The 26,777-nt window shown below is 41.7% G+C and overlaps 1 protein-coding gene across 6 annotated transcripts in view; it reads left to right on the forward strand.

The window, feature by feature from the left end:
- Positions 1–26,777, forward strand: part of PHF20L1 (PHD finger protein 20 like 1) — a 70,528-nt gene that overhangs the window by 10,155 nt on the left and 33,596 nt on the right. For 5 of the 6 annotated variants that reach the window (XM_053313625.1, XM_053313624.1, XM_053313626.1 and 2 more), the window contains exons 3-9: positions 4,324–4,495; positions 4,736–4,820; positions 6,460–6,548; positions 14,130–14,192; positions 22,599–22,806; positions 24,244–24,369; positions 26,571–26,653. In XM_053313625.1, the coding sequence (XP_053169600.1) occupies positions 4,324–4,495; positions 4,736–4,820; positions 6,460–6,548; positions 14,130–14,192; positions 22,599–22,806; positions 24,244–24,369; positions 26,571–26,653 (826 nt within the window). The remainder of the gene's footprint in view (positions 1–4,323; positions 4,496–4,735; positions 4,821–6,459; positions 6,549–14,129; positions 14,193–22,598; positions 22,807–24,243; positions 24,370–26,570; positions 26,654–26,777) is intronic. The other variant, XM_053313627.1, reaches the window with a different exon arrangement.

Consider the following 26,777-nt stretch of genomic DNA (forward strand, 5'->3'; position numbering starts at 1 on the left):
ATGGAATGAAGATCCTCACTAGGGGAACAGCACCAAGGAAGCCTCTTAACATGCTCTTCTGAAAATGAGTGCATAGATTTCTAGGCTTAAAAGGACTGCACAGGTTGAGTTTTAGGCTGAAGCAGCAATTAACATATGCAGGACCCAACTACTTAGAGCTTTGTAGGTCACAATACATATCTGGAGTTGTTTCTTGGAAGTTGTTCCAGGAAGCCATTGGTGTGTAATGCTTCCATGGTTCCATTCATATTTTATGAGGAGGCCCAAAAACTTGAAAGAGTTATTTACTCAAGATCAGCCACACTTTGCATTGGATAATTTTATTTATTTATGGAGTGCTCTGGCAGTTCACTTCCATAAACTTAATGTAGGAAGGATTTATATCAGTCCCCCCACTTTCCCCCCCATAATAATTTGCAGAGACATTCCTGTGAGCAAAAGCCATGGGAAGCAATTGCTTAGTGTTTGACTAACTCACTTGAACCTAGTTTCTGTAGTTGTAATTGATTAAGCCTTGAATGCTTAAATGGAAAAGTAGTGTATAAATTGTTATATAAATAAAACTCCCTCATTAGAATCCAAAATTCCAGTCATTGGATTATACTAATGACTAGGGACATTATAGCAAGGCTTATGCATATATAAAGAAATGTTGCTGATGAAACAGTGATGATTGAGTTCCTTCTGTCTATGCCTTGACATCTGTGGAAATAAGTGAAGGACAAAGGAAAGTTGGTGTACTCCTGGGCTCTCAAAGCCGTTACAACCTGCATAGTTTCAGTGAAGAAGCACTATTGGACCTAAGATTTCTGATATCTGTTCACTCATATAGTGATTATTAATAAAAGTGATGGAAAAAATAGGCTACTGCTCTGCCTTTTTTGCTGACTGACTTATTTCTGGGGAACTCCTGATGCTTAGGGTGTTGTATTTCTGCTGAAAAGTGTGCATGTCAGCTAGCTGAATTTGTCTGATTATTTTGAGGGGAAAGGGTCAGAAGCGAAGAGTGGATATCCCCAAACACTCCAGCAGCTGATTCAACTAAGAGATTTTTCAGTGTGGATGGGAGAAGTCTGGTAAATCTGGATGAGGTTTACGCCCTGAGCAGGGTAGGATGGAAACCTCTGCCATGCTATCAGAACTGAGACAGAGCTGGATTTAGGGGTGGTGGAGTGTTTGTGCATGCATAATTGAGTTAAAATATTTGATTTTTACTGGCTCACTAAAATGTATGTTAAATTTGGACAAAATCTGGTTTCAGTTAAGCTCAGCCATCATCTCATTTGGATAAGATTCTTCAGCTTTTTGTGCCCATCTGTAAAACAGGCAAAGCTACCCATGTCACTGGGTGGTTGTGAGAATGAAAGGAAATGGATACTTCTTCATGCTTCAAGGGCTATCAATGAATGATTGACTCATTGTTTGTAGAGCTAAAAGTTACCTCTAAAATGTAAAATAGCTGCCTTGCGTAACATCTGCCTTGTGCACAATCTTGTAGTTGGTTAGGTTTGTACATAACTACTTACTTGGTTGCTTATGGTAGTAGGAAAAAAACCACAGGGTGTCCAGGCAAAGAAACATTTGAAAATAGTTCTTCTCCTCATTTCACACCATGCATTACTTAAATAAAAGTGCATGGGCAGGTTGATCAGTACATGACTAGTAAAACATTTTGGACAAATCCCAACACTTTTTTAAAAAAAGGCATGTTGCTGTTCTTCCATTCATCTGTTAACATTTGTGAGTGCAGGAAAACCATGACAGCATGTTTGCATCCATCTTAGGTGCAATATAAATATTACTATGTTACAGACAAGGTAGAGTTGTGTTGTGTCCTTTGTACAAGAACCCTAGGCTGAGATTCTAGGGGTGTTCTTTCTGTTCAAAAGATGGCTGCTCAGTAGAAGAAATAATTTGTAGCCTGCTGCTGATAAATTCATCACATATAAGGAGACATTATTAGCTATGGCTGCAAGGAAGCTTTGTCAGAAATACTTGCCCAAGAAAGCAGTTGACTGCAGGGGGAATCATTTATTTATTTTATATATATATGGAATGTTGGGAGCATAAATCTGTGTATTCACAGGATTATATAATTATATAGTGAAGTATATAACTTTGTAATGGCCTATGTACTATCAACAATGGGCATTTTGCTTAAATACTACTGTAGCAACAGATGTTCCTACTGATATAGTGAACAATATAAATATGATAATATGAGCCAGCATCTGACTCACTGTTCTGAGTCGGAGGTTAACTGCACCTGAAAAGAACTTTTCTTAAGTGAGTGATAGAAAATGTTAGTTTTGCAAATATGAGAAAGAATGGAGGAAGCTGCTCAAATGCATGTTTGTATCAAAACATTATTGAGAACATGTTTTTGTTGTTATGGGCCAGCAATGTCCTCTCCTTAAATGTTAAATGCAAGAACAAATTGCAGTTCAATGACAAGAACAGGATTTAGATAATGACTGTCAAACCATGCTGTTGAACAGTCTTTAAAAAATATTAGTGTACCTTTATGTACTTCTACATGTTTGTATAGACAAGCTCTGCATTATTCTGTAAGATGGAGGAGGGCTGGTTTCCCAGATGTTGTTGACTACAACTCCCAGCATTCCCAGCTGCAATGGCTTTTGACTGGGGATTATGAGAGTTGTAGTCAGCAACGTCTGGGATTTACTGTTAGAGAGAACACTGGCTGGTTCCCATATGCCTGTACATTTATGGATTTCTTTACTTGATAACTTGAGCAGAAACTGGAAGTGTGAACTGTATTGAAAAGCAGTGTGTGAAGTGGTATGAAACTTCTGTCTCTGTCTGTCATCAGTATGGCAGTCCTCAAATGGTGAACGGGCATTGTTTCAGTTATGATCTTAAGTACTGAATCTTATAACCAAATGCATATGGCTAATTCTGTCATTAATTCATTGAGCCACACCTCTTTGCTCCAAACATTATTGCCTGCTAGTCAGTATGTATCTTCCACAGTAACTGAAACAAGAATGATGTTGAAAAAAATCATAAAATATATGCTCTTATTGTATGGGGCAGAGCTTACATTGTATGACTTTTTTCCTAGTGTAGCGATGTCACTGTCGGCTTTGTTTGTCATGACTACTTATGTGACCATGGCTGCAATCGTACCTATTTGGGATTGAGCTGCATTTAGCTCACTGTCCTTAGCAACTGCTGTGGCTGTGCTTGCAGTTAATTTAGTTGAAACTTGTATGAGTTCAAACTGATTTAGTTGAACTCCTCTGTGGTGGTTACCAAAAGGAGGTAATAGGCTCTCTGACATAAGCTTTGATAGAACTAAAAGATCTTAACTTGTGACCTGCAAGTGGCATAGGCTCTTTAACAGGGCTGTGCTTCAGCCTCTCTGAATAAAGTGCACCATTGTGTTGAGCCACATCGAGGCATCCTCTTGCAGTGCAGCTGTCTCTGCACACTACTGAGTGCTTCGTGTGGGGGGTGGGCTTCTTTAGGGGAAGCTAAGCCCTGTACTGCCCTGGCGGCAGCTGGGATGGTGCGTGCAGCGTGGTGGGAGGTGTGTGCAGGGAGCAATGGGAGGGTGGTCCCTCCAAGCCCTTTCCTCATAGAGTTTTTGGGAAAGTGCTCAAAGGGATAACCCTCCCATCACTCTCCACACATCATCCCAGTTGCTGCTGCTGGGGACACATTGAGTGGCTGAAGCATAGGCCTCTCTTGTAACTCCAGAGCCCTGGGCACTGGTTCCAGAAGCAGAAAAAGATTCACTGTTTACATCGCCCGCAGAGGAGAGGAAAAACATCTGAAATGTTGTGTGTACATCTGGAATGTATAAAGACACTTTGCAGTGTCTTTGCAGGATAAAGACACAAGCAGATGGGGATGTGCTCAGAGCATGTGCCTCCTGATGTCACTGCAGGACATCCCGAAGCCCTGGGGGTGTTCATCTGAAACCCCTCTCTCACACTCCCTGATTAAACAGGGCTTTGGAATGTGTGTAGAGGGGTGATTCAGATGAATACCCCTCTCACACAAGTAAAGGATTCCCTGACAGCATCTGGGATGTCCAGGGATGTCATTGGAATGGGCACGCTCTCAGAGCTTCACTGTCCTGCTTGAGTGATGAAGCCCGTCCGTGACCGTGTGAACTTCCCGTTTGCCATTTGAATTAAACCTCAAGTTGTCTAGAGTTTGTGAGGTTCACACACACTCCATTAACAGCGTATAGGGTACTGTGAGCGCAGCCAAACAATTCCTTTGGGTCTCTTGTATACTGAAATGCAGAGAACAAGCTGCCAAAACAATTTCTTTTCCATTTGCTTTCTGAAGGTATCCTTCACGCATTGAGAAGATAGATTATGAAGAGGGGAAGATGCTTGTCCACTTTGAACGCTGGAGTCATCGTTATGACGAATGGATTTATTGGGACAGCAATCGGTTGCGGCCCCTTGAACGGCCATCGCTGAGGAAAGAAGGTCTAAAAGATGATGATGAATTTATTGTAAGTATTTTTTCTACTTCCCCACTTGCACAATAAAATGCTATGAATTCACAATATGAATGTCTTGGCCCATAATTACAAACATACTTCTTTGGAAGCTAAATCAGTAGAAATAAGTAAATCTTGCGTCCAGAGTATGTCCGAAGTTAGTGTATTGAAGTCTAATGCCTACTATTCTGATACTGAATAACTTTTCAGTTATGTTAACTTGGTATATTCTTCAACATCTTTATAAAACAGGATTTTAAACCTGGAGAGGAGGTTCTAGCTCGTTGGACAGACTGTCGATACTATCCTGCAAAGATCGAAGCAATTAACAAAGAAGGTATGTATAAACATGGAGTTTCTATTTAGCTAATGACTTTGCTGATGAATTTCTAAATCCTTTTTTAAGGTTAGCTTGAGTGGCGATAATCCAAGTTATGCAACTTGCATGCATATGGTTCCGCACAATTTAGTCACACAAGCAGCGTATCTGTAACTTTTCAAATAAAAACACTTCCATTTATCTTTGGAATCGGGATCACTGGCTGACATACCATGCAAAAGTATGTCAGCCTTGTAATGTTGAATTCAAGCAAGTTGTGCCACTGACGGCACTCAAGAGTAAGACATTATATCAAGTGGACTTACTCTTGTGTATCTTAATTAGCGTAATTTGTACGCACACTAAGACCCAAAGGAGTTGTTTGGCTGTGCTGACAGTACCCTATACGCTGTTAATGGAGTGTGTGTGAACCTCACAAAAACTAATGCACACCTCGCAAGGGTACATTACTGGGCTAATGTACCCTTGCGAGGTACATCAGCCACTGGTTTCAACATACAGTGGGAGGTCTTGTCTTATTACTTCAGGTTTACAGACTCCACTATCCATAAATCTGAGGCAGTGTTCCCTCTGACAGGGATTCCCAGATGTTGTTGACTACAACTCCCAGAAACCCTAGCTTCAATGGCTTTTGCTTGAGGATTATTTTATTTTATTTATTTTATTTAACAAACATATTGTTATACCACCCAAAAACTCATGTCTCTGGGCGGTTTACAACAAAGCAAGCAAACAGAAAAAGTTAAAACATTAGTTAAAATAAATGACAACAAAAATTAAAACACCAGTTAAAACAAAGTAAATGATACAGCAAAAGTTAAAACACTACAACAATTCAAACCTTAAAACATTTTAAACAATGTTAAAACTATTAAAACAATATTTAGTTAAAAGCATGGTCAGTTTTGTGAGTTCTTCATTGTTGATCTTTACAAAAGTGTATCTTAACTCCTATTTTTAAAGTTGATGTAATTTCAGGCAGGGTATGTGAATAGGCAAGAAGGGAGGGTTTGTTTTTGTTTCATGACTGATTCAGTTGTGTATTTCTCATAGGAACACAGGAAGCTTCCTTATACCAAGTCAGACCATTGGTCCATCTAGCTCAGCATTGTCTACACTGACTGGCAGCAGCTTCTCCAAGGTTGCAAGCAGGAATCTCTCCCAGCCCTATCTTGGAGATGCTGCCAGGGAGGAAACTTGGAACCTTCTGCATGCAGGCATGCAGGTGCTCTTCCCAAAGCGGCCCCATCCCCTAACAGTGCTCACCCATGTAGTCTCCTATTCAAATGCAGTCAGGGCGCACCTTGCTTAACAAAGGGGACAATCCATGTTTGCTACTGCAAGACCAGCTCTCCTTTTTGTGCCTTCCAAACATGTTAAATATAGTTAAAGAAGGTGTTCCTAAACTTGGATCCCAAGAGGTCATTGGACTAAAATTCCCATCATCCCCTGCCACAGTGGCCAAAGGAGCTGTAGTCCCATCATCCCCATCTGCAACATCTGGGACCTAAGGTTGAAAATCCCTGAGTTACAGGAATTCAGACATGTAAATAATTGCATGACCTGTTCAGAGTGAAGAGGAGCAAGTATACGTGTCTGCGCTTAGTTCTTTAACAATTGTATCATTCTTGTTTAGGCACCTTCACTGTACAGTTTTACGATGGAGTGATTCGGTGTCTCAAAAGGATGCATGTCAAATCTATGCCTGAAGATGCCAAAGGGCAGGTAAGTGAAGTTCCAACTAATCACCATGTTAGATTGCACCTCTGAGCTCCTGATTAATCTGTCTAGCATAATTATAGCCTTGAAGTTCCGCACTTGCAATTATTATTTATCCTTTCCACTTATAGACTGCACTGAAAGAATAGGAAGGTCACCCCTTTTAACCTTCCCTAACCTTTCACTGCGTGGGCAAGTACATAATGTAGTCAGCATAAAGTGGATTATCGAATTCAGTCCTTGGTGAAAAAAGTTTTGCTTGTTCGTTATGTCTGCCTTGAAAAAATGGTTCCCTCTCTTTGACATGAGGGGCAGGTGTTTCCCACCAGGCAATTCCTGGCATATATTTCTCCTTGCTTAGATGCATCATTTTCACCTGGCAGCAAATAGACTCGCTTCTCACCTACATTTATCCATTGGGTGGGGAGTCTTCTGTAGAGATGTGCACGGTCCGGACCAGTCCGGACCGGCACCGAAGGGGGGCCCTTTCTTTTAGGGCGGGAGGGCTTTCTTACCCCTCCCGCCTCTTCACCCCCTCCAGCGCCCGTATTTAACTGAATAACGGGGCGCTGGAAACCAGCCGCCCCCGCCGCCCCCCCAGCAGATTTACATTCAAAGGTACCCATACCCCTGCTGTCGCCCGCCCGCCAGCCCTCCCTCCCTCCCTCCCAGCTGCCCACCCGACCGAGTCCTTACCCAATGGTTTAGGAGAAAACGAGAGGAGCTACCGAACAGAGCTCCTCTCGTTAGGAAGGCCTCCAGCAGACTGAAGGCGCTTTGCGCGTGCGCACATGCGCGCGCCACAAAGGACGCCGATCGCCAGAGGCCCGGTCTACCTGCCGGGAAAAGGCCGGGTAGACTGGGCCTCCGGCGATCGGCGGCCCGGTCTACCCGGCCTTTTCACGGCGGGTAGACCGGGCCTCCGGCGATCGGCATCCTTTGCGGCACGCGCGCGCACAAAGCGCCTTCAGTCTGCTGGAGGCCTTCCTAACGAGAGGAGCTCTGTTCGGTAGCTCCTCTCGTTTTCTCCTAAACCATTGGGTAAGGACTCGGTCGGGTGGGCAGCTGGGAGGGAGGGCTGGCTGGCTGGTGGGCGGGCGGGCGGGCGACGGCGGTGGCAGGGGTATGGGTACCTTTGAATGTAAATCTGCTGGGGGGGGGCGGCGGGGGCGGCTGGTTTCCAGCGCCCCGTTATTCAGTTAAATACGGGCACTGGAGGGGGCGAAGAGGCGGGAGGGGTAAGAAAGCCCTCCCGCCCTTAAAGTTATACCCCCCCCACCCGGACCCGAACCAGCAAGGGCCGAACCGGTCCGGCAGTTCGGCCATTCCTTAGAATGGCCGCCGGACCGTTTCGGACTCACCCCTAGTCTTCTGCCCTGGCTCTGCCTAGAGCTCCTTGACTCGGACAGAGAAGGAAGCAGCAACCTTTCAGCCTGGCAACTCACTGATTGCTCCAGTCACTAGTAAGGAAAACTAACCATGGAGACAACCACATTTTGCTGCCTGGTGTAGGGAAGAACTTAGCAAGTGTCTTGAGAGCCTTTGCCTCAGATGGTTAGTGGAGTGCAGGTGGTGTAACAGGTTCCTTGTGCTTCTCTGCTCTCCTTGGGATTGCCTTTGCCTCCATTACAGATCTAAGCTGAAAGAGTGTTGTCTGTGGTGGCTGAAATGCTGCCTGCTTATATAGAACCATACTTTGCCAAACACTTGCCAGAAGATGGAAGCAAGTGTGCAAAACCGAAGCGAAATCTAGGTTAGCCATAGTGAAGCAATAGAGCAATATAGATAGGCAGATTCCTCTCATCGTTATCTAGATCAGAGTTTCTTAACCTTGGGCCCCCAGATATTGCTGGACTACAACTCCCATCATCCTCAGCCACAAAAGCCATGTCTGGGGATGATGGGAGTTGTAGTCCAACAACATCTGGGGGCCCGAGGTTAAGAAATCCTGATCTAGATTTTGATTATACCTATGCACTCAGGGATCTGGAATATTCATTTTGAAGTAGAATCTTTGCACAGGAAATCATGTTTGATAATTTTTAAAGAGGCCACATTACATGTGTAAACCTTAATAGCAGTTGCTTATGTTCCAAGTATTCTTTCTTGTTAGTGGGAGTAAAGAACATTGCGATTTTTGCATTTCAACACAGAAATGGGCAATATTAAAAGTGGTACTCTTATTTTGGGAGCTGAGGGGAGACATTTTAAAGGTGAAAATAACTAAGCATTGTTGCGGTTCTGTAAAGTACATCATCTTGGAAATGGTGCATTTGCCTGAAAGAAATCATCATGTGATTGTGAACTATGACTACATCACCACGAAGAGTTCACATTGCATATTGCAAATTCCAAGTGGATCATGAAGGAATTTTGAGGGCTCTTCCAGATAGAATGGCTTGGATCTCAAGCCACTCTATTCATGAATAGAAGGAGAATTGTGCTAAGGTAAGGGGTCCTCCTGTGAGCAGAACGGCCTTTGCGTGAGTACAGCGCTCTTTCAATTGACAGAAGGAGCCTCCACAAATGAAGTGGTTAGCTGGGATCCAACCCTATACTGTTTAGCATATTCTTCTTTTTACTTTGTACTTCTCATCCTCCTTTGTAGGATTGTATTCAAATCATTTGTAAGCGTTACAATTCAGCATTGTCAGGCAGCTGCCAGGCTTGAGATCTGGGGAGTCTTGTTTTAGCAAGAGCAAGATTGGACTCGCAATAAAATGTTGCAGTATACCTGAGCATGTTTTCTGAGTGTTTTGCAGGCTACATGTGTGAGCACTGTAAGATATTCCCCTTGGGGATGGAGCCGCTCTGGGAAGAGCATCTGGGTTCCAGTTTCCCTCCCTGGCATCTCTTGGAAATGGTTCATTTGTCTGAAAGAAACCATCATGTGATTCAAGTCACCATGCAGGTCCTCTTCTCAGAGTGGTTTCCTCCACTAAGGGGAATATCTTACAGTGCTCACATGAAATCTCCCATTCAGATACAAACAAGGATGGACCCTACTTAGCAAAGTGGATAATCCATGCTTGTAACCACAAGACCAGCTTTTCTTTGTGCTCAGAACATTTGAGATGCTTTTCTTCAGGATGTTCCTTCTTGCTCCATTCATATTACTCTTTTGACCAAAGACTTATTTAGATGCCTAGAAGAAGCACAAATGAGGGCTACTTTGTCCTACTCCTGAAAAGCGAGCACTTAAAGAGAATGTCAACATTGTGCAAAATTACATCGCACATCTGTACCTCTGGAAGTTGTCTGGCACAAGATTCAGGAGATGGTTCCCAAACTTGAACATATTCCCTTGGAGAGAAACTCTGATGTCTGTATAGTTGCTTTTTATGTGTCTTTGAAACACACCCAGGTAGTTTAAAATAAATGCTCAATGGATTCCTTAGTTGTGCGTTGTGAAGCATTTATTTGGCAACTGGAGGATAAAGCAGGATGACATGGTTCTATGAGCCATAGACTGGGGTGAGGGCAAAAGATGGGCTTCTGTCACAGGTGATACAAATGAGTTTTGTCCCTAATTTGTTTATAAATACCTGAATATGATTGATGTGTCATGCAGGGAAATGGCTACTCCTAGTTAGAACATAAGAACAACCCTGCTGGATCATGCCCAAGGCCCATCTAGTCCAGCATCCTGTTTCGCACAGTGGCCCATCAGATGCTCCTGGAAGCCACAGGCAGGAGTTGAGGGCATGCCGTCTCTCCTGCCATTACTCCCCTGCAACTGGTTCTCAGAGCCATCCTGCCGTTGAGACTGGAGGTGGCCCACAGCCCTCTGACTAGTAGCCATTGATGGACTATGAAGTTATCCATACAGCCATCCAGGTTGTTGGCTGTCACCACATCCTGTGGCAGAGAGTTCCGCAAGTGGATCATGCGTTGTGTGAAAAAGTACTTCTGTTTGTTGGTCCTAGACCTCCTGGCAATCAGTTTCATGGAGTGACCCCTGATTCTAGTGTTGTGTGAGAGGGAAAAGAATTTCTCTCTCTCCACTTTCTCCAAACCATGCATGATTTTATAGACCTCTATCATGTATCCCTGCAGTTGTCTTTTTTCTAAACTAAAAAGCCCCAGGTGTTCTAGTCTTGCTTCATAAGAAATGTGCTCTAGGCCCCTGATCATCTTGGTTGCCCTCTTCTGCACCTTTTCCCATTCTACAATGTCCTTTTTAAGATGTGGTGACCAGAACTGTACGCAGTACTCCAAGTGTGGTCGCACCATAGTTTTGTATAAGGGCATTATAATGTTAGCTGTTTTATTTTCAATCCCCTTCCTAATGATCCCTAGCATTGAATTTGCCTTTTTCACAGCTGCCGCACATTGAATAGACACTTTCAACGAGCCCAAGATCCCTATCCTGGTCAGTCACCGACAGCTCGGATCCCATCAGCATATACTTGAAGTTGGGGTTCTTCGCCCCAGTCTGCATCACTTTACACTTGCTAACATTGAACTGCATTTGCCATTTTGTCGCCCACTCCCCCAGTTTGGAGAGATCCTTTTGGAGCTGCTCACAATCTGTTTTGGATTTCACTACCCAGAAGAGTTTGGTATCAACTGCAAATTTGGTCACATCGCTGCTTACGCCTGCTTCTAGATCATTGATGAATAAATTAAAAAGCATTGGTCCCACTACAGATCCCTGGGGGACCCCACTTCTTACTTCCCTCCATTGTGAAAACTCTCCATTTATACCTACCCTCTGTTTCCTGTCCTTCAACCAGTTAGCAATCCACACATGTACTTGTCCCCTTATTCCATGACTGCTAAGTTTCCTCAGGAGTTTTTGATGAGGAACTTTGTCAAAAGCTTTTTGGAAGTCCAGGTAACTGGATCATCTTGATCCACACACTCGTTGACACCCTCCAAGAAGTCCAAAAGGTTGGTGAGGCAAGATTTACCTTTGCGGAAGCCATGCTGGCTCACTCCCAGCAGGGCCTGTTCTTCTAGGTACTTTACAATTTTATCCTTGAGGATGCTTTCCATCAGTTTGCCTGGAACGGACGTTAGGCTAACCGGCCTGTAATTTCCCTGATTGCCCCTGGATCCCTTTTTGAAAATCGATGTTACATTTGCTACTCTCCAGACCTCTGGTACAGAGCCTGATTTCAGGGATAAGTTAAATATTTTAGCAAGGAGGTCGGCAATTTCACGTTTGAGTTCTTTGAGGACTCTTGGATGGATGCCATCTGGCCCTGGTGATTTGTTAGCTTCCAGTTTTTCCAGACAGTTTAGTACATCATCTCTTGTCACTTCTATCTGACTCAGCTCTCTAGCCTCCATCCCTAAAAAGCCTGGTTCAGAAACAGGTATATGCTCAGTATCCTCTGCAGTGAAGACAGACGCAAAGAACTCATTTAGCTTCTCTGCAACCTCCATATCCTCCTTAATAATCCCTTTCACTCCCTCATTGTCTAATTGCCCAACTGCCTCCCTGGCAGGTTTCCTGCTTCTGATGTACTTAAAGAAGTTTTTATTATTCCCCTTGATACTTTTGGCTAAATGTTCCTTAAACTTTCTTTTTGCCTCCCTTATTGTCACCTTGCATTTCTTTTGTCAGAGTTTGTGTTCCTTTCTGTTCTCTTTATTTGGACAGGCCTTCCAATTTTGGAAGGAAGTCTTCCCTTTTATGGCTTCCTTGACAGTAGCCGTGAGCCATGCTGGGGTACCAGCATGGACTTAGTGGACTTAGTGGTATCCTGGACTTAGTGGTATCTTTCCTCCTTTTGGGTATACAATCTAACTGGGCTTCTAGTATTGTGGTTCTGAGTAAACTCTATGCACTCCGGAGCAAAGTGACTTCCTGATTTTCCCCCTCAGCTTTCTTTTCACCATACTCCTCATTTTGGAGAAGTTTCCTCTTCTAAAATTCAAAATGTCTGTGTTAGACATCCTTGGTGATTCTCTCCCTGCATGTATGCTGAATTTGATGGCACTGTGGTCACTGTTCCCTAAAGGGTCGATGACACTGATGTCACGCACCAGGTCCTGGGTGTCACTCAGAATTAGATCCAAGGTCGCCTTCTCTCTGGTCAGTTCCATGACCAACTGTTCCAGGGCACAGTCATTTAGCGTATCTAGAAATTTGACCTCTTTGTCCTGACCTGACTGTGAATTTACCCAGTATGTGTGGGTAATTGAAGTCACCCATAATTTACAGCCCTGCCTCTTCTAGACGCCTCCCTGATTTCCTCCTGCAACTCCCAGTCACTGTCGGCGTTTTGATCCAGAGGGCGATAGCACGTCCCCAGTAGCACGTTCCCTTTCAGGCGTTGTATAGTCACCCACAGTGTTTCTGTGGAGGACTCCAGTTCACCTAGGTTTTCTAGCTTCAAGTGACAGCAATGTGGACTATCTAATTTAAAGGATCTGGAACACATCCCCCCCCCGTTTTTGTGAAGTGGCACAGTCCTACAAAAAGATGAAACATCTAAGCATGTAAAAATATTTGATTATGCATATTACGTGCCTCAATGTGGGAAATGTGATTAAGCACATCTTATGGAAAAACTGGGCAAAGTGCAGCAAAAATCTTTTGGGATTATCTTGACTTGTAGGATATCTAAATTATTGAGACATGCTCCATCAGAACAAAACTACCTCCAAATCAGGGCAGACAGAACACAAATGATTGACAGTTCTGTGTTATAGAAATGGGGCCAAAGGTTTTTCTGTTACTTGTAACTCAATTTTCTGCTTGAAACGAAGACTAATAAAATACTTTATTACAGTCACAGACTAGTACAATCGTTATACTTGCATACAGAAGAACAAAGACTCTGTTTTCTGCCTTATTCTTTAAGAAAACATTTAGCTGGTATTGATGTCAAACGTATGAGACTTTGTGCGATGGCAGTTTTTCAAAACAGACAGTCCTTGCAACATCATTGTATTCAGTTGTGTAGTGAAAGTAAAATGGCAGATGGACCTGTACCACTACTAGGGTATACTTGTATCCAGTACTACATGGTTCAGTGCTACAGAAATGTTCTTGGTACACACGTAAAGGGTTTTTTGAGTCTGCATGTTTGTGCAGTACAATATTCCTTCACATTTCTTTTGTTTCTTCTCATGTAAATCTCTGAACTCTTCAAGCACTGGTTGAGAACAGGATATTGATATGACCTTATGAACACAAATGAAATGCACCATAAAGAGTAAATTATAATTTATTAAATGTGCTCTTTTCATTTAACTGCATTAGAACTGGGTTTTCATTGTACAACACTAACTTGGTTTCCCCAGAGATAGTAATCTTATTCTAGGCGACTCAATATTTGTTTAGCACTGAACATACTGTTTAGTTTGCTGTTTTCTAAATTTGTTTGATCATAAGCGATCCCTCTGAGGGGGTGAAAGCAACAACTCATACCAGTCTATATAAGCTGTATTATAGATTTTGCAGATCAAGCTGCTGTTTGAAATAGCTTTAAGTGCTGAATTCAGAGAGAATCATGAGTGAGCGTGGGGATTGAAAAAATGACAAAAGATGTGTGACTGGAGTTGTCTGGTGAAGAGGCACCTGCATAACTTGTATTTTTGTCTCCGTGTTTGTTTTATCTTCGATACAATTAGGCGCGTGAGAGGGAGCAGATAGCGTCGGAGCTGAGATTAGTGACGGATAACGAGCCACATAAAGTGAGTTTTGAGGGATTTGAAGGAGAGGGAGGGCTCTTGGCACACAGGAAATGGAAGCTGAGGAGGAATCGTGAAAACCAGTTGGGGCCAGAACCAACAGAAGAGGTGGAAGTAGTTGGAAAACAAAAGCTGAGAGAGAGGTGAGGGAGAACGGTGTAGACAGTTGGAAGGTGAGAACAAGCGCTTGTTATTTGGGGGGAAAATGACTGGTGAGCTGTGGATGGATTTCTGTTGCAGTTTGAGGTTAATGCTCAGAGAAGGAAAGTATTTTTTGGTCACAATGGAAATCTGAATGTGAAAACAAGGTAGCTTGCAGTTACTGAAGGAATGAAGGGCCTTGGTGGTGAAATGCTGCTGCTGTTCTTGTCTTCCTACTCATAAGACTAAAGAATTATGAAATCCATAGCAAAATAGCGTTCTCCAGCTCAAAGAATGCTCTTTGGATGTGTAGGTTTTGTGGGCAGCTTTTTGTCTTGTGTCGTCGTGTTTTGTTTATGCAGCTGCCTGTGCTTTGGTGTTGGGTGGCAATTCTCAAACATGCTATAGACTTTGTACTGCTTTGCAAATAATCAAGCATAATATTTAGCCAGACAGAGGTTCATTGTCTGAGTAACTAGAAAAGTCCTGGGATGGTCTCTATCCAGAGTGGAAGAATTCAGAATATCTGATGTTTAATGGAAGCTGGTGGTGACACTGTGGAATTACTTGAAAGGTATTCAGACTGTTTGTTGAAGGTAGATCTTCAGCTATATGGACAGAAGGTTCCTGCACACCTGCCTAAAGTGATTTATAATGAATTATCTGAAAAAGGAGAGAGGATGCATTTACTGAGTCAAGTTCAGTTGGTTAAAGCTTGAAGAAATTGTGAAACAATGAAAGCTTCCACATTCTTTCAGTGGGTATTGGTTTCTCAGAAAGTCGCCTTACCTTCTTGCAGTGTTTCATCTTCTGTTCCATTGCAGCAGGAAAACTTCTATCTATCTATCTATCTATCTATCTATCTATCTATCTATCTATGGCAAGCATATGTTTACAGAAGCATATATTATAAAAGTGCCAGAAGCTTGGTTGCAGGGAGTCAAGCCATTATAAATTTGGGTTCAGTTCCAGTTCACATTCATCAGTATTTTTCAAGCTTCCTGGTTTAGACACTAACTTTGAAAAGTGGTTCTGTAAATGGTTTAGACACTTGGAACCAGTTTATATATGTTCCTTGCAGAACAATATCAACCTCTTCAGCTTGTGGTGTATATCATTATTTTTATTTTTACATTTATATCACGCTCTTCCTCCAAGGTATGAATACTGCATAGTGATAACTGTTTAACATGAAGAAATGTTTATTCTTTAATCTGAGTGTGTGTGTAGGTCTTTACAAATCTGTAACAGGACAAACAGGGAAAAACAATCATACAATTGTAGGTATCCTAATGATTGAACCACTTATATGGAAGCAAACCTCTTGTGTTTGGGGATGTACAGTTCAGGTTGAAGACAAGCAAGACCTTTTTACATGCTGGGTTCAGTTCAGATTGATTTTAAAAAAAAATTCACTGTGCCAGTTTTTGGGTTCAGATTTTAGTTTGGTTCTCTGAGTAGTTGTGACTCCCTGCTGCTTGTGGAAGCAGATGGGTAACCTGTTGGCTATTGCCAAGAGTTGCCCTTAGGAGTGCTGTTGGGGTGGCGAAATCATGAGCAGAGGTGAAGACACAATATATTCTAAAGCATGGATTTATAATCCTGTGGAGAAGGCATGTATGGGAGCAATTTTGGGCAAGAACTCGGTCATAACTCACCTATACTCTGTGGCATTAGGCTTTGAGGGAGGAGCCTGCAGGTCCAGAATATAAGATGCCTATTTTCTACAAGATGTATTAGAATATATTCTAGTATATCTTGTGGAAAGTATCCTTGTATTGTATTCTGGAATAGAATTAGACAGGGATGGGGGGAAAAAGATGCATTATTAAAAACTTGCTTTGATTTGAGTAGCCAGAATTCCCTCTGCTCCATGGGGAGCAGACTCACTGCTGGACCATAGCAACACCTTCTGCTTTGTGGGGGCGGGGTATGGACTTGCTACCTGGTGTGCCCCCGCCTTGGTTGCTCGCTCCTCTTCCTGGTTGCTTCTTTCACCTGGCTTAGTGCCCCACACAGTTGCTATGGCAAGCTGGTGCCTGGGAATTGTTGCATGCTGATTCAGCGGTGCTGTATTCAGAATGTATAGTTGTTGTATTTATTTATTTATTTATTGTTGAATTTATATACCACCTTTCCTTAAAAACAATCTCAAGGCGGTTTACAAAAGTTAAAAAAACATACAATAAAATAACAATAAAAATATTTAAGCTAAAAAGATAAAAACAAACCAAATTAAAAACCTATAAAATACAAGCATAAAAACTATACACAGGTAAAAACACATAGAAGCAGCAATAAAAACAATCATGTAAAAGCCTGGATAAAAAGCCAAGATTTGGAATATGAATGAATGAATATGAGAAGCCAGTCTCACAAAATAAAACAAAGTGATTGTTTATTACATTTCTATACTGCCCCATCCAAAGGCTCTGGGTGGTGCACAACAAGTAAAATACAAGAACAAACCTTTTAAACAGGTTAAAGCAATATAAAAACAAATTTTAAAAAATTCAGAGGGATTTTAAACCAATTAAAAATACTCAAAAACAATTCAAAAAACCTTGGAAGGCCAGGCCAAACAAGTAAGTCCTTAGGGCTCTCTTGAAGGCCAACAGTGAGCCCAAACTATGGATATCTGCTGGGAGCACATTTCACAGGCCAGGAGCAGCTACAGAAAAGGCACGGTTCTGAATTGCCACCAGACGTGCCAGTGGTAACTGGAGACGGACCTCTCTGGATGCCCTCAACATGCGATGGAGATCATACAGAAGAAGGCGCTTTCTATGGTAACCTGGACCTAAGCCATGTAGGGCTTTATAGGTGATAACCAGCTCTTTGTACTTTGCCCAGAAACACATTGGCAGCCAATCCAACTGTTTGAGAACAGGCATAATATGGTCTCCCTGGGTTACCCCAGAGACCAGTCTGGCTCCTGCATTTTGAACTAACTGAAGTTTCTGAACTACGTACAAAGGTAGTCCCATGTAGAGTGCATTGCAATAGTAAAGCCTGGAGGTTACCAGCTGATGCACCACTATTTTGAGATTGTTCTCTTTAAGGAATGGATGTAGCTGTCCAGTCAGCCAAAGTTGATAGAAAGCCTCTACCTGGGATATCAGGGTGAGGCCTGGATCCAAGAGCACTCCCAGGCTGCTTGCCTGTTCCTTATGGGGGAGTGTAACCTTATCCAGCACAGGAAGATCTAACTCATCCCTCAAATTCTAATCCCCCACAATGAGCATCTCCCTTGCTTGGATTCAGCTTCAGTTAGTTATCACTAAATTTACTAGTTTTCCTTCTGTAATGGCTAGCTGCTCTGCCAATGCCAATTCTTATTTATTTATTTATGTAATGAAAGATAAGGATAACAGAGAGAAAAAATCGGTACACAGTACAGTATAAATCAAACATTCGGAGTTCAAGGCTAACAAAGAAGAAACAATAAAAACAGTAGAACAAAAACTTACTTTCAACTGCTGACCATGATAGTAGGATAATTGCAATCACACAAAGTCATAAATTGCACTCACAAATCAAAGACAGACCTCAGAAACAAATGATAACCTTGCTGATTGTTAAAATTTATAAAGGGTTCCCAAACTGACACAAATGACTCTGCTTAGGAGAAATTCATATAAACTGTAACTTTGGAAATTGAAGCATAATCCCATACTTTCAATAGCCAGTCCTCCATAGTTGGAATAACCGGGGAACGTCAGCTAGCAGCATATAGAATCCTAGCCACAGTAATCTTGTATAAAGCTAACTCATTACATTTTGTGGGAATATTGGGCTTAGTCATATTTAAAAGAAAAAGTTCTGGCAAGAAAGGAAATGTAATGTTTAAAACTTGCTCCATCCTGGAATGAATTTATTTCCAAAAAAATTGGGCCTTGCTACAAGTCCACCACATGTGGTAAAACGTCCCTACTTGTTGATTACATTTCCAGCATTCCTTTGGATAATTATTGTCAACTTTATTGATAATCACTGAGGTGATATACCAACAGTAAAACATTTTATACCAGTTTATTGCTAGCAGTAATTTTAATATTCTTCTTCATTTGATATTCCCAATCATTAATATCTATAGTCTTGTTTATGTTCTGCATCCACTTAATCATGCACTCTTTATAATCTGTTCAGTTTCTGTGTCATACTTCAGTAACATCTTTATATTGCACCCAGCAAATGATCAGTCTTAAACTTGATTCTGGGCTTCTTATAAGCCCAAATAAAAGAATTTAACAGAATCACTTGAAAAAGAAAGTTCATCCTAGGTAGTATATTCATTTTAATAGACGATATCCTTCCCAACCAAGAGAGGTTTAGCTTCTTCCATCTATTTAAGTCAGCTGAAATAAGTTTCCATGTCTGTAAATAATTATTTTTTAACAAATCTTTGTTATTCTTTGTTAGGTTGATCCCCAGATATCTAATTGGTTTCATAGTAACTTGAAATCCCGTGCTGTCCTGTAGATAAGCTAGTTCCGTGTCTGTTAGGTTCCAGGTAATGATCTGAGTTTTATTACTGTTAATCTTGTAACTGGAAATTATGGCATATTAGTGTATGTATTCCAGTAATGTAGAGTCCTTTATTTGAGTAATGGTAAAAAGCACACCATCTGCATACAGTTTTAATTTATCCCCCTGATTTCCCAATGCAATTCCGTGAATTCTTTGTTCATATTGAATCTTCACTGCCAGAGGTTCTAAAGCCAAAATAAAAAGCAATAGGGAAAGAGGGCATCCTTGCCTGGTTCCTTTATTAATTATACAGTTTTGAGATAAAGATCCATTCGCAATGCCAATTCTTCTGTTCCCCATCACAACAGTAATAGCTGCCTCAGTGCTGCTGGATCTTTAAGCGGCTTTTGCCACTGGCTGCTTGCAGTTTGCTTCACACATACATTTTCTACATAGTCTAGAGTTTTAAAGCCGGGCTGCAACAAATGTGTGCATTGTACAGGTTTACTTGTCAGGAAAGTCAGATTGGCCGTAGCTCCCTGCATTGGTAGCCAGCTTGGCTATTAGTTGTGGTCCTGTGGAAATAGGTCGAGTGAACTTGGAACAGATACCGTCTTACTGTTTGGTGTGTGGTGTTAACAGATGAGTATAACCTGGGGTTATCTCAGCTGATTTGACATCATTAATAAGCATTCATTAACTTGTGGCAAACTTGAATTGAGTAGCAGCAAGCTATTTTAAAACAACCGCTCATGTGCAGGATTATGTGACTCTTTATTGAGGCTGTCCACTTAGGGAAATGGTCACTAAATGGCTTTTATAAAGATTTACTGAAGCTTCATGTCCCAAAGTATATTGCCACATCTTAGTGTGATCTGTTGAATCAGACCTCCGTTCTTAATTCCAGTGAACATTGCCATCAGCCCTCCTCTTACTGCATGGCTATTCTGGGTTCTTAAGATGGGCTCAACCAGATCTGAATGTGGTTCTGTTGTGATGTCGCCAGGAAGGCTTTTGTGAAGTCTGAAAAACTCAACTTTTTCCTGATACAACTTGACATTTTGCTGCAGTTTAATAGCTGTATCTCTCTTTTGGCTTGGCTTTTAAAGGGACAGTTCCTCAATTTCTCTTCTAAGTATCCCTCTATATAAGTAAACTTTTAAGGAGACAGAGGGTCAAACGCTAAATGAAGTGCCAAATTATCTGCTCTGAATACTTTGGACTCTTGTCTGACTGGGGTGGGGTGGTGGTGAGGGCAATAAAAGTAGTGAAAATTATATTGCACCCCATTATTTACATTGTGTTTGGATGTAATTGGGATATCAGTTTATATTTTTTTATGGGTGGTTAGGCAACTTTTTGTGGCATCGGAGGCCCTGCTGGAAATAGTTTGTGCAATGGAGACAGATAATTGAAATAGCATCTTACTACTAAGCTAATGGCGTCCTTACTACTAAGCTAAGTTATACTAAGAACTTTGGTCTGTCTGGCCCAGTATCACCTACTCTGACAACCAGTGGCTCTCCAGAGTTTTGGGCAGAGCTCTTTCCCATCACTTCCTACCTGATCCTTTAAAGATGCTGAGGGTTGAACCTGGGACTTGTTGCATCGCTTCCTCCAGTCATGTTCACGAAGATATGTTTCCGTGCTTCTCGCAGTGCATGAGGAAACTACCATGAGTGGCATAGCTTTATCTTTTACAACCAGTTATCTTTCAGTCCATCCCTATTTGGCCTTTTACCAAACCCCTCTTTCTCCTCTGCCCCCTAAATTTATCCTGTCTTAACTTGACTTATAAGCTCTCTGAGATCTTTGTACGCTACCTTCATGAATTAATAAATATCTTAATGGGCTTCTTTAAAGGTGAAGGAGAGTGGATAAAGGCAGACATTTGGAGAGACTGGAGACGTCTGCATGTGGGGCATCCTACATGGAGAGATCTGTATCAGAAATATTCAGACTTAACACAGAATGGTGGAGTTTCCCTGGGTGTAGATAGCCACAAAAGTAAGAGTCCAAGAGCTGATCTTTAACACAGCTCTTAAAATCTTTAGTAAGTCATGCATGCATTCCACCACTAGGAATTCTTGAGTACTCTCCCAGGAAAGCAATTATGAAAATATTATCTAAAATGGCCCACACAAATGGTGTCCAGTTTATTTCCAGGCTTTCTTCTAAAAGCATCAGGCTCAACATTTGAAAAAAACCCTACCTCAGGATGACTGGGTGGCAAATCCCTGCTAACTTGGCAAAGAGGCACCTTTTAACATGGTGATTCTCTTTATTTATCAGGGGGAGAGAAACTGGCCCTATCCACCCCCAGCACAGTACCTCCAGTGACTGTTGCTGGTGTCTATCTTATGTTTCTTTTTAGATTGTGAGCCCTTTGGGGACAGGGAGCCATTTTGATTAACTTTTAAAAAAATTATTTCTCTGTGTGAACCGCCCTGAGCCATTTTTGGAAGGGCGGTATAGAAATTGAATGAATAAATAATAAAACATTGAAGAGATGAATTAAAAATTGAAGAGATGAATTAACACTAATAAGAGAGCATACCTCAGTTGAGGTTGATCAGATGTCTTTGCTCCATAAAGACGTGCTATAGAAACCACCTGCATTCAGAGAGGTGGCTTCATAAATAAATTGGTATGGTTTAGAACTTTACATATGGAAAGGAATGTAGCCTCTGCTGTAATGATACATGCAACATGGGTGATTACACGTGCTGTCTTTCTGTAACATAGCTTTTCTGTGGTGTTTGTGGCTTTGATTTGGAGATTGAGTTTGTGTATCACAGGGAATTGCGGTGCCTTCTTTTCTTTGCATTCGTTGATGTTCATTGCAGTATGATGATTGTAGAAAGGAGGTCTCTCTCTGTGGAATTGGAAAGTTGTATGTGAAACGACTGATGGAGGCTGGTCTTCACATGAAACCTTTTACAGTCCTCAAAACAAGGGCTGCCTTATGTAAAGAGTGTTCTGTTTGTGTGCCCTTGTTTCTCCTTTAAAGATCTCCAGATCTGTGTGCTTCTTGAAAAATACCCAACAAGATCTAGGAGTCCACTCTTGTAATAGTCCAAGAGGTTGAAAGGATGGGGAATGAAAAAGGGAGGAGCCAGTATATGCTCAGTGTATTTTTCTTGAAAGAGCAAAATATGAACTCAAATGGAGATTTGCTGCTCCAGTTACTAAAGTTCATTTCCCTTCAGTGTTCTTTGAGGGAAGATAGATCTGTCCATGTTCACACAACTTGAGCCCTCCAGCTATTGTTGGACTACAGTTCCCATCATGCCCAGCCATTGTGGCCCATAGTCAAGGATGGTGGGGGATTGCAGTCCACAACAGTTGAAGGGCTAGAGTTGTACATTCCTGTGTTACGTGGTGCCTTGTTTTTAGGCATGTAACAAATATTGTTACCATCCCTGTCGGCTGAAGTGGCAAGCCCCTTTTAAAGCTAAGTTTGCCTCTTTGGCTGTGGGAACAATTGCAACAAAACATTTAAAAGCTTGTTTTGTTTGTGCAGTTCTTCTGGGCCTGCCCCCTCCAAGACCTTGGACAACATGGGGTGTGTATGTGTGTGCAGTTTTCTATCACTTTTCAGATGTATATAATGATGACACATTTTAAGTTTTAGTTTGCATGGAAAAAATGCAAAATATTGATCTATAGGCATGAAATACAAAAGTATTATCTTCCCAGTCACTCTTCTTTATAACATAATTCTGTTCACAGTTGAATTACATTTCAATTTAACAAGCAGATGATTGTCATCCTCTTCCTCTTTGTTCCTCTTTGAAGGATTGGATAGCTTTGGTCAAAGCTGCAGCTGTGGCAGCAGCCAAAAACAAAGCAGGAGTTAAACCGCGGACCAGTGCAAACAGCAATAAGGACAAAGAGGAGAAAAAATGGTTTAAAGTACCTTCAAAGAAGGAAGAAACTTCAACCTCCACAATTGTCCAGGAAGTCCAGAAGAAGGAAGAACAGCCTACGTCCAGTGAGACATTTGGTACATACTAAGTTGTTGCTATATACATCCCGTTTCCCCAGGGTTGTGTGAATACCTCTCTGCATGTGACATCAAGGGGTGGGTAGTATACGTGAAAGAGCAGTCAAAGGCGAGAGCTTCCACATCACTACAGATTTTAGACTTTTCAACAGAGGCAGTTTTAAATTCATGCGGATTGGACAGGTCCTGATTTGGGTTTTTATCATCTTTGATGTCTGCATATTTGATCATCTTGCTGTCCAGATCTTTTATCTAATAGCAGTGTGAATCCCGCCAAGTAGAGAATTGCACACAACCCCTGCATGCCCTCTTTCCAGAGGTATTCTTTTTTTATATTTGGCTATCTGCCTCACAGACAAGCACACAATGCCACCGACTACGGCATATCTAGGGATTATTACAAATAAATTACCGCTGGGTGGTCTCTATTTGCTTGGTTGCTAAAGCTTAAGATACCCCTTTTTTAGAGCTCCAGGATGTATTATGGATCAGGCCGTGGGTCCAGTGGCTATGGTTCAGTAACTGAACAGGAACATAGGAAGCTTATACAGAGTCAGACTATTGTTCCATCTAGCTCAGTATTGTCTACCATGGATTCTCAATGTTGGGTCCCCAGATGTTATTGGACCTCAACTCCCATAATCCCCAACCACAGGCCACTGGGCCTGGGGATTATGGGAGTTGAAGTCCAATAACATCTGGGGACCCAGTGTTGAGAATCCATGGTCTACAATGACTGACAGCAGCTCTCCAAGTTTTGCAGCCCTACCTTGAAATGTTGGATTGAACCTGGGACCTTGTGCATGCAAAGCAGATGCTCTATCACTGAGCCAGTGTTTCCTCTGACAGGGATTATCAGATGTTAGTCACTACAACTCCCAGTATCCCAGGTGCAATGGCCTTTTGCTGGGGATTATGGGAGCTGTAGTCCATAACATCTGGGAATAGAGGGAACACTGCACTGAGCTATAGCCCCATCCCCAATCCAGAGAAGATTTGAATGTAGGCCACCTACACCCAACTGGCATCCATACCACATCCTCTACTGGAATTCATAGGAACACGGGAAGCTGCCTTATACAGAGCCAGATCATTGGTCTAGCTAACCCATTCTTATCTACATTGTCTGGTAGCAACTGTCCAAGATTTCAGGCAGAAGTCTTTCCTAGCCCTGCCTGGAGATATTAAAAGCTCTCAACTTGGATTTTCCTTGCCCATAGAACACTGCACATTGCTCTACAGCAATAATGTAGTAAATACCACACAATGTTTAAAAGCATGTGGCAGTTTTGTCTTCAGATCACCTAAGCAAAATATTTGGATTTGTCTCCTTGTTACATGCGTAGAATTAACACGTGTTCAAATATAGTCTTAAGTATTTGCTTTTAGGTATGAATTTGAATTAGTACCTGGTTTCTTCTCTCCTCGTCAATGTAGGATTCCCTCTAGTGGACGTCCCAAAGATTGCCTTTGTACAGGCAGCGAATACATTAACACACAAGAGGAAAAATAATCTAGGCAACTCCTTTCAGGCAAAGCGGGCTCGTCTTAACAAGATCACTGGTAAGCTCTTATGTAACAGTTGGCAATCTGTAGCTTTTACTTTGTTTCACTGTTGTTCATATTCATACTTCTGCCATAAGAAGCTGCACTCAGTTATGTTGTGTACATTCATGTGGACACTTTGCATATATAATGATGTTGGGAGATATATAGTATTGGTATTTAGTATTTTTGGAAGATGTCAACATCTCATGAGTGCATTGAAATCGTAGGTTTAACTCTTGCTTTGTTCACACAATATATCTATAGATACACTTCTAGAGAGCAGTACAGTTGTATGTTCTGGACTAACTTGGGAGTGTAGGAATATTAAGACTCGTGGTACTTTGAATCCATTTAACCAGCAAAAATGGGTCCCTTTGCTTTATTTGCTTTCACTTAACCTTTTGTGCCTAATGCAATAGACTTGCTAGACTTGCATGGGAGAAGAAAACTGAAAGGAGGACCAGTGTCTCCAAGAGCTTTGTTCCTCTAAAGACACTTTGCTGTAGCAGAACGGGTTCAGGTGGAGGAGTTACTACAGTTCCCTGCTTTAATGACTTCTCCAATGACTTTAATGGCTTTTTCCAGCCCTTCACATCCAACAGAAACTTCCTTTGGTCATGGTGGATTTGTCACTGTGCCGTCACTTTCCACCACTGCTAATTAGCGAGTGCAGAGGCTGTACAGACTGTCAGCACCCCTTACCGTACACAAAGATCATTGTTCAGTTTAAGCAGATCTCACAGTGTTGTGTTGAATGAATGAGAATATATGACTGAAAGCAGCCTCCAGATTGGGCAGTGGGTGGCAATAGGGTAAGCCAGTGACTTGAATCATGAGCTGTAGAAGTTCTTGCATCTTACCTATGTTGGTAAGCGCCAACATGTGCATGGAGCTTGCATCTGTCAAAACAGAAAAGGGATCCAGCTTCATGTGTCACTCAGAGCTTGCAAAAGACAGGATGTAAGTTTCTCATACCAAGTCTGTTCCCTCTTGCTTGTATTGTAACATCAGAAGCTGTCAATTAAGCAGCAGTCTGAAGATTTAAATGTACTTATCCATAATGTTGCTGGAAATCCCTATAAACCAAAGGGAGAGTGAAGAGGGGGATGTCTGTGGAAGCTTCTAAAAAGCAAGATGGGCAGCCCAGCTGAAAACCAAAGCCTAATTCCTTTGGGATTTATTTTCCCTGTTGGGGATAAAAGAGGGCAAGTTGTAATCTTGTTTGCCGGATCCTTTACTTTTTTACTATAACCTCACAGCTCTATGATACTTTGACTTCAATAATATCCTTTAATGGACATGAAGTCAGCAAATGAAAAAAAAACCCTGCTACTTTTCTTCACTTCACCCTTCCCTGACTGTATACTTAAGTCACATTTTATTTGTGTGAGCTTCCTAAAAAAAATACTGTATCAAACTACACATTTGCATAAAAGTTACATGTCATTCTAATACAGATACATTCAAATAAACTGAAACTGATAAACTGCTTTTACTCTTAATTTTACAAGCAGCAAAGCAAGACATGCCACTCTCTAATGGACCTGAATTGCCTAATAAAAGCACAAGTTTAGCTATGATAGGCTCGCTCTTAGGTCATTTTACAAAGTATACTATGAAATCATCAGATACACTTGTAGCACGGATCTATAGGGGGCATTCATAATTTTCTTTGCAGATAGCCTTCAAGCTTTGGAATGCTGTCATTTATTTTAACTAATGTTTAACTTTCCTGTTTTTTGTTGTAAACTGCCCAGAGACGCAAGTTTGGGGCGGTATAAAAATAGGTTAAATAATAATGATAATAATACTAAGAATCCTGGCAGGCATAGACTGGAAGTGCAGCTGCACAAAATCACATTTTAGCTAGCAGTATGTGAGCCATAGATCGACATAACTCTCTTCTGAGTGGTTTTTAGAAAAAAGATCACTAAAAATTTTCAGTCAGGGAATACTGCTATAGCCCTAGTCCAATCCAGTTCTAGTCTGGATGTAATAAGAGCTTTGGAAAGCAAAGCTAATCTTGTCCAATGTCAGACAGGGAAAACCATTAGTCAATAATATAAGAATTAATATTTGCTGCCCACAAAGAGAGCTAGCTGGCTAGGTTCTCCAGTGTTTCCGGTTTGCTCGGATACATCTACAGGATTATGCATACCCTCATGACTAAGTCATTTCAGAATAATTCTCTTTCTGTGCTCCCTTTTCCTTTGCAGGGTTGTTGGCTTCCAAAGCTGTTGGCGCTGATGGTGCTGAAAAAAAGGAAAGCAACAAAGAAGCAGCTCCAGTCTTGGAGCAGGTATGAAATTGTAGAGTTTGATTCTTTTGCAAGGGTCCTACTGGAATGTACCATGGGAAGTATCAGGTCCATGACATTAACATTGCCCTGCCTGACAGACAGTAATAGAGGATTAAAAAATTGT

This window comes from Hemicordylus capensis, chromosome 4, assembly GCF_027244095.1.
Source record: "Hemicordylus capensis ecotype Gifberg chromosome 4, rHemCap1.1.pri, whole genome shotgun sequence".
In the NCBI taxonomy this organism is placed as follows: domain Eukaryota; kingdom Metazoa; phylum Chordata; class Lepidosauria; order Squamata; family Cordylidae; genus Hemicordylus; species Hemicordylus capensis.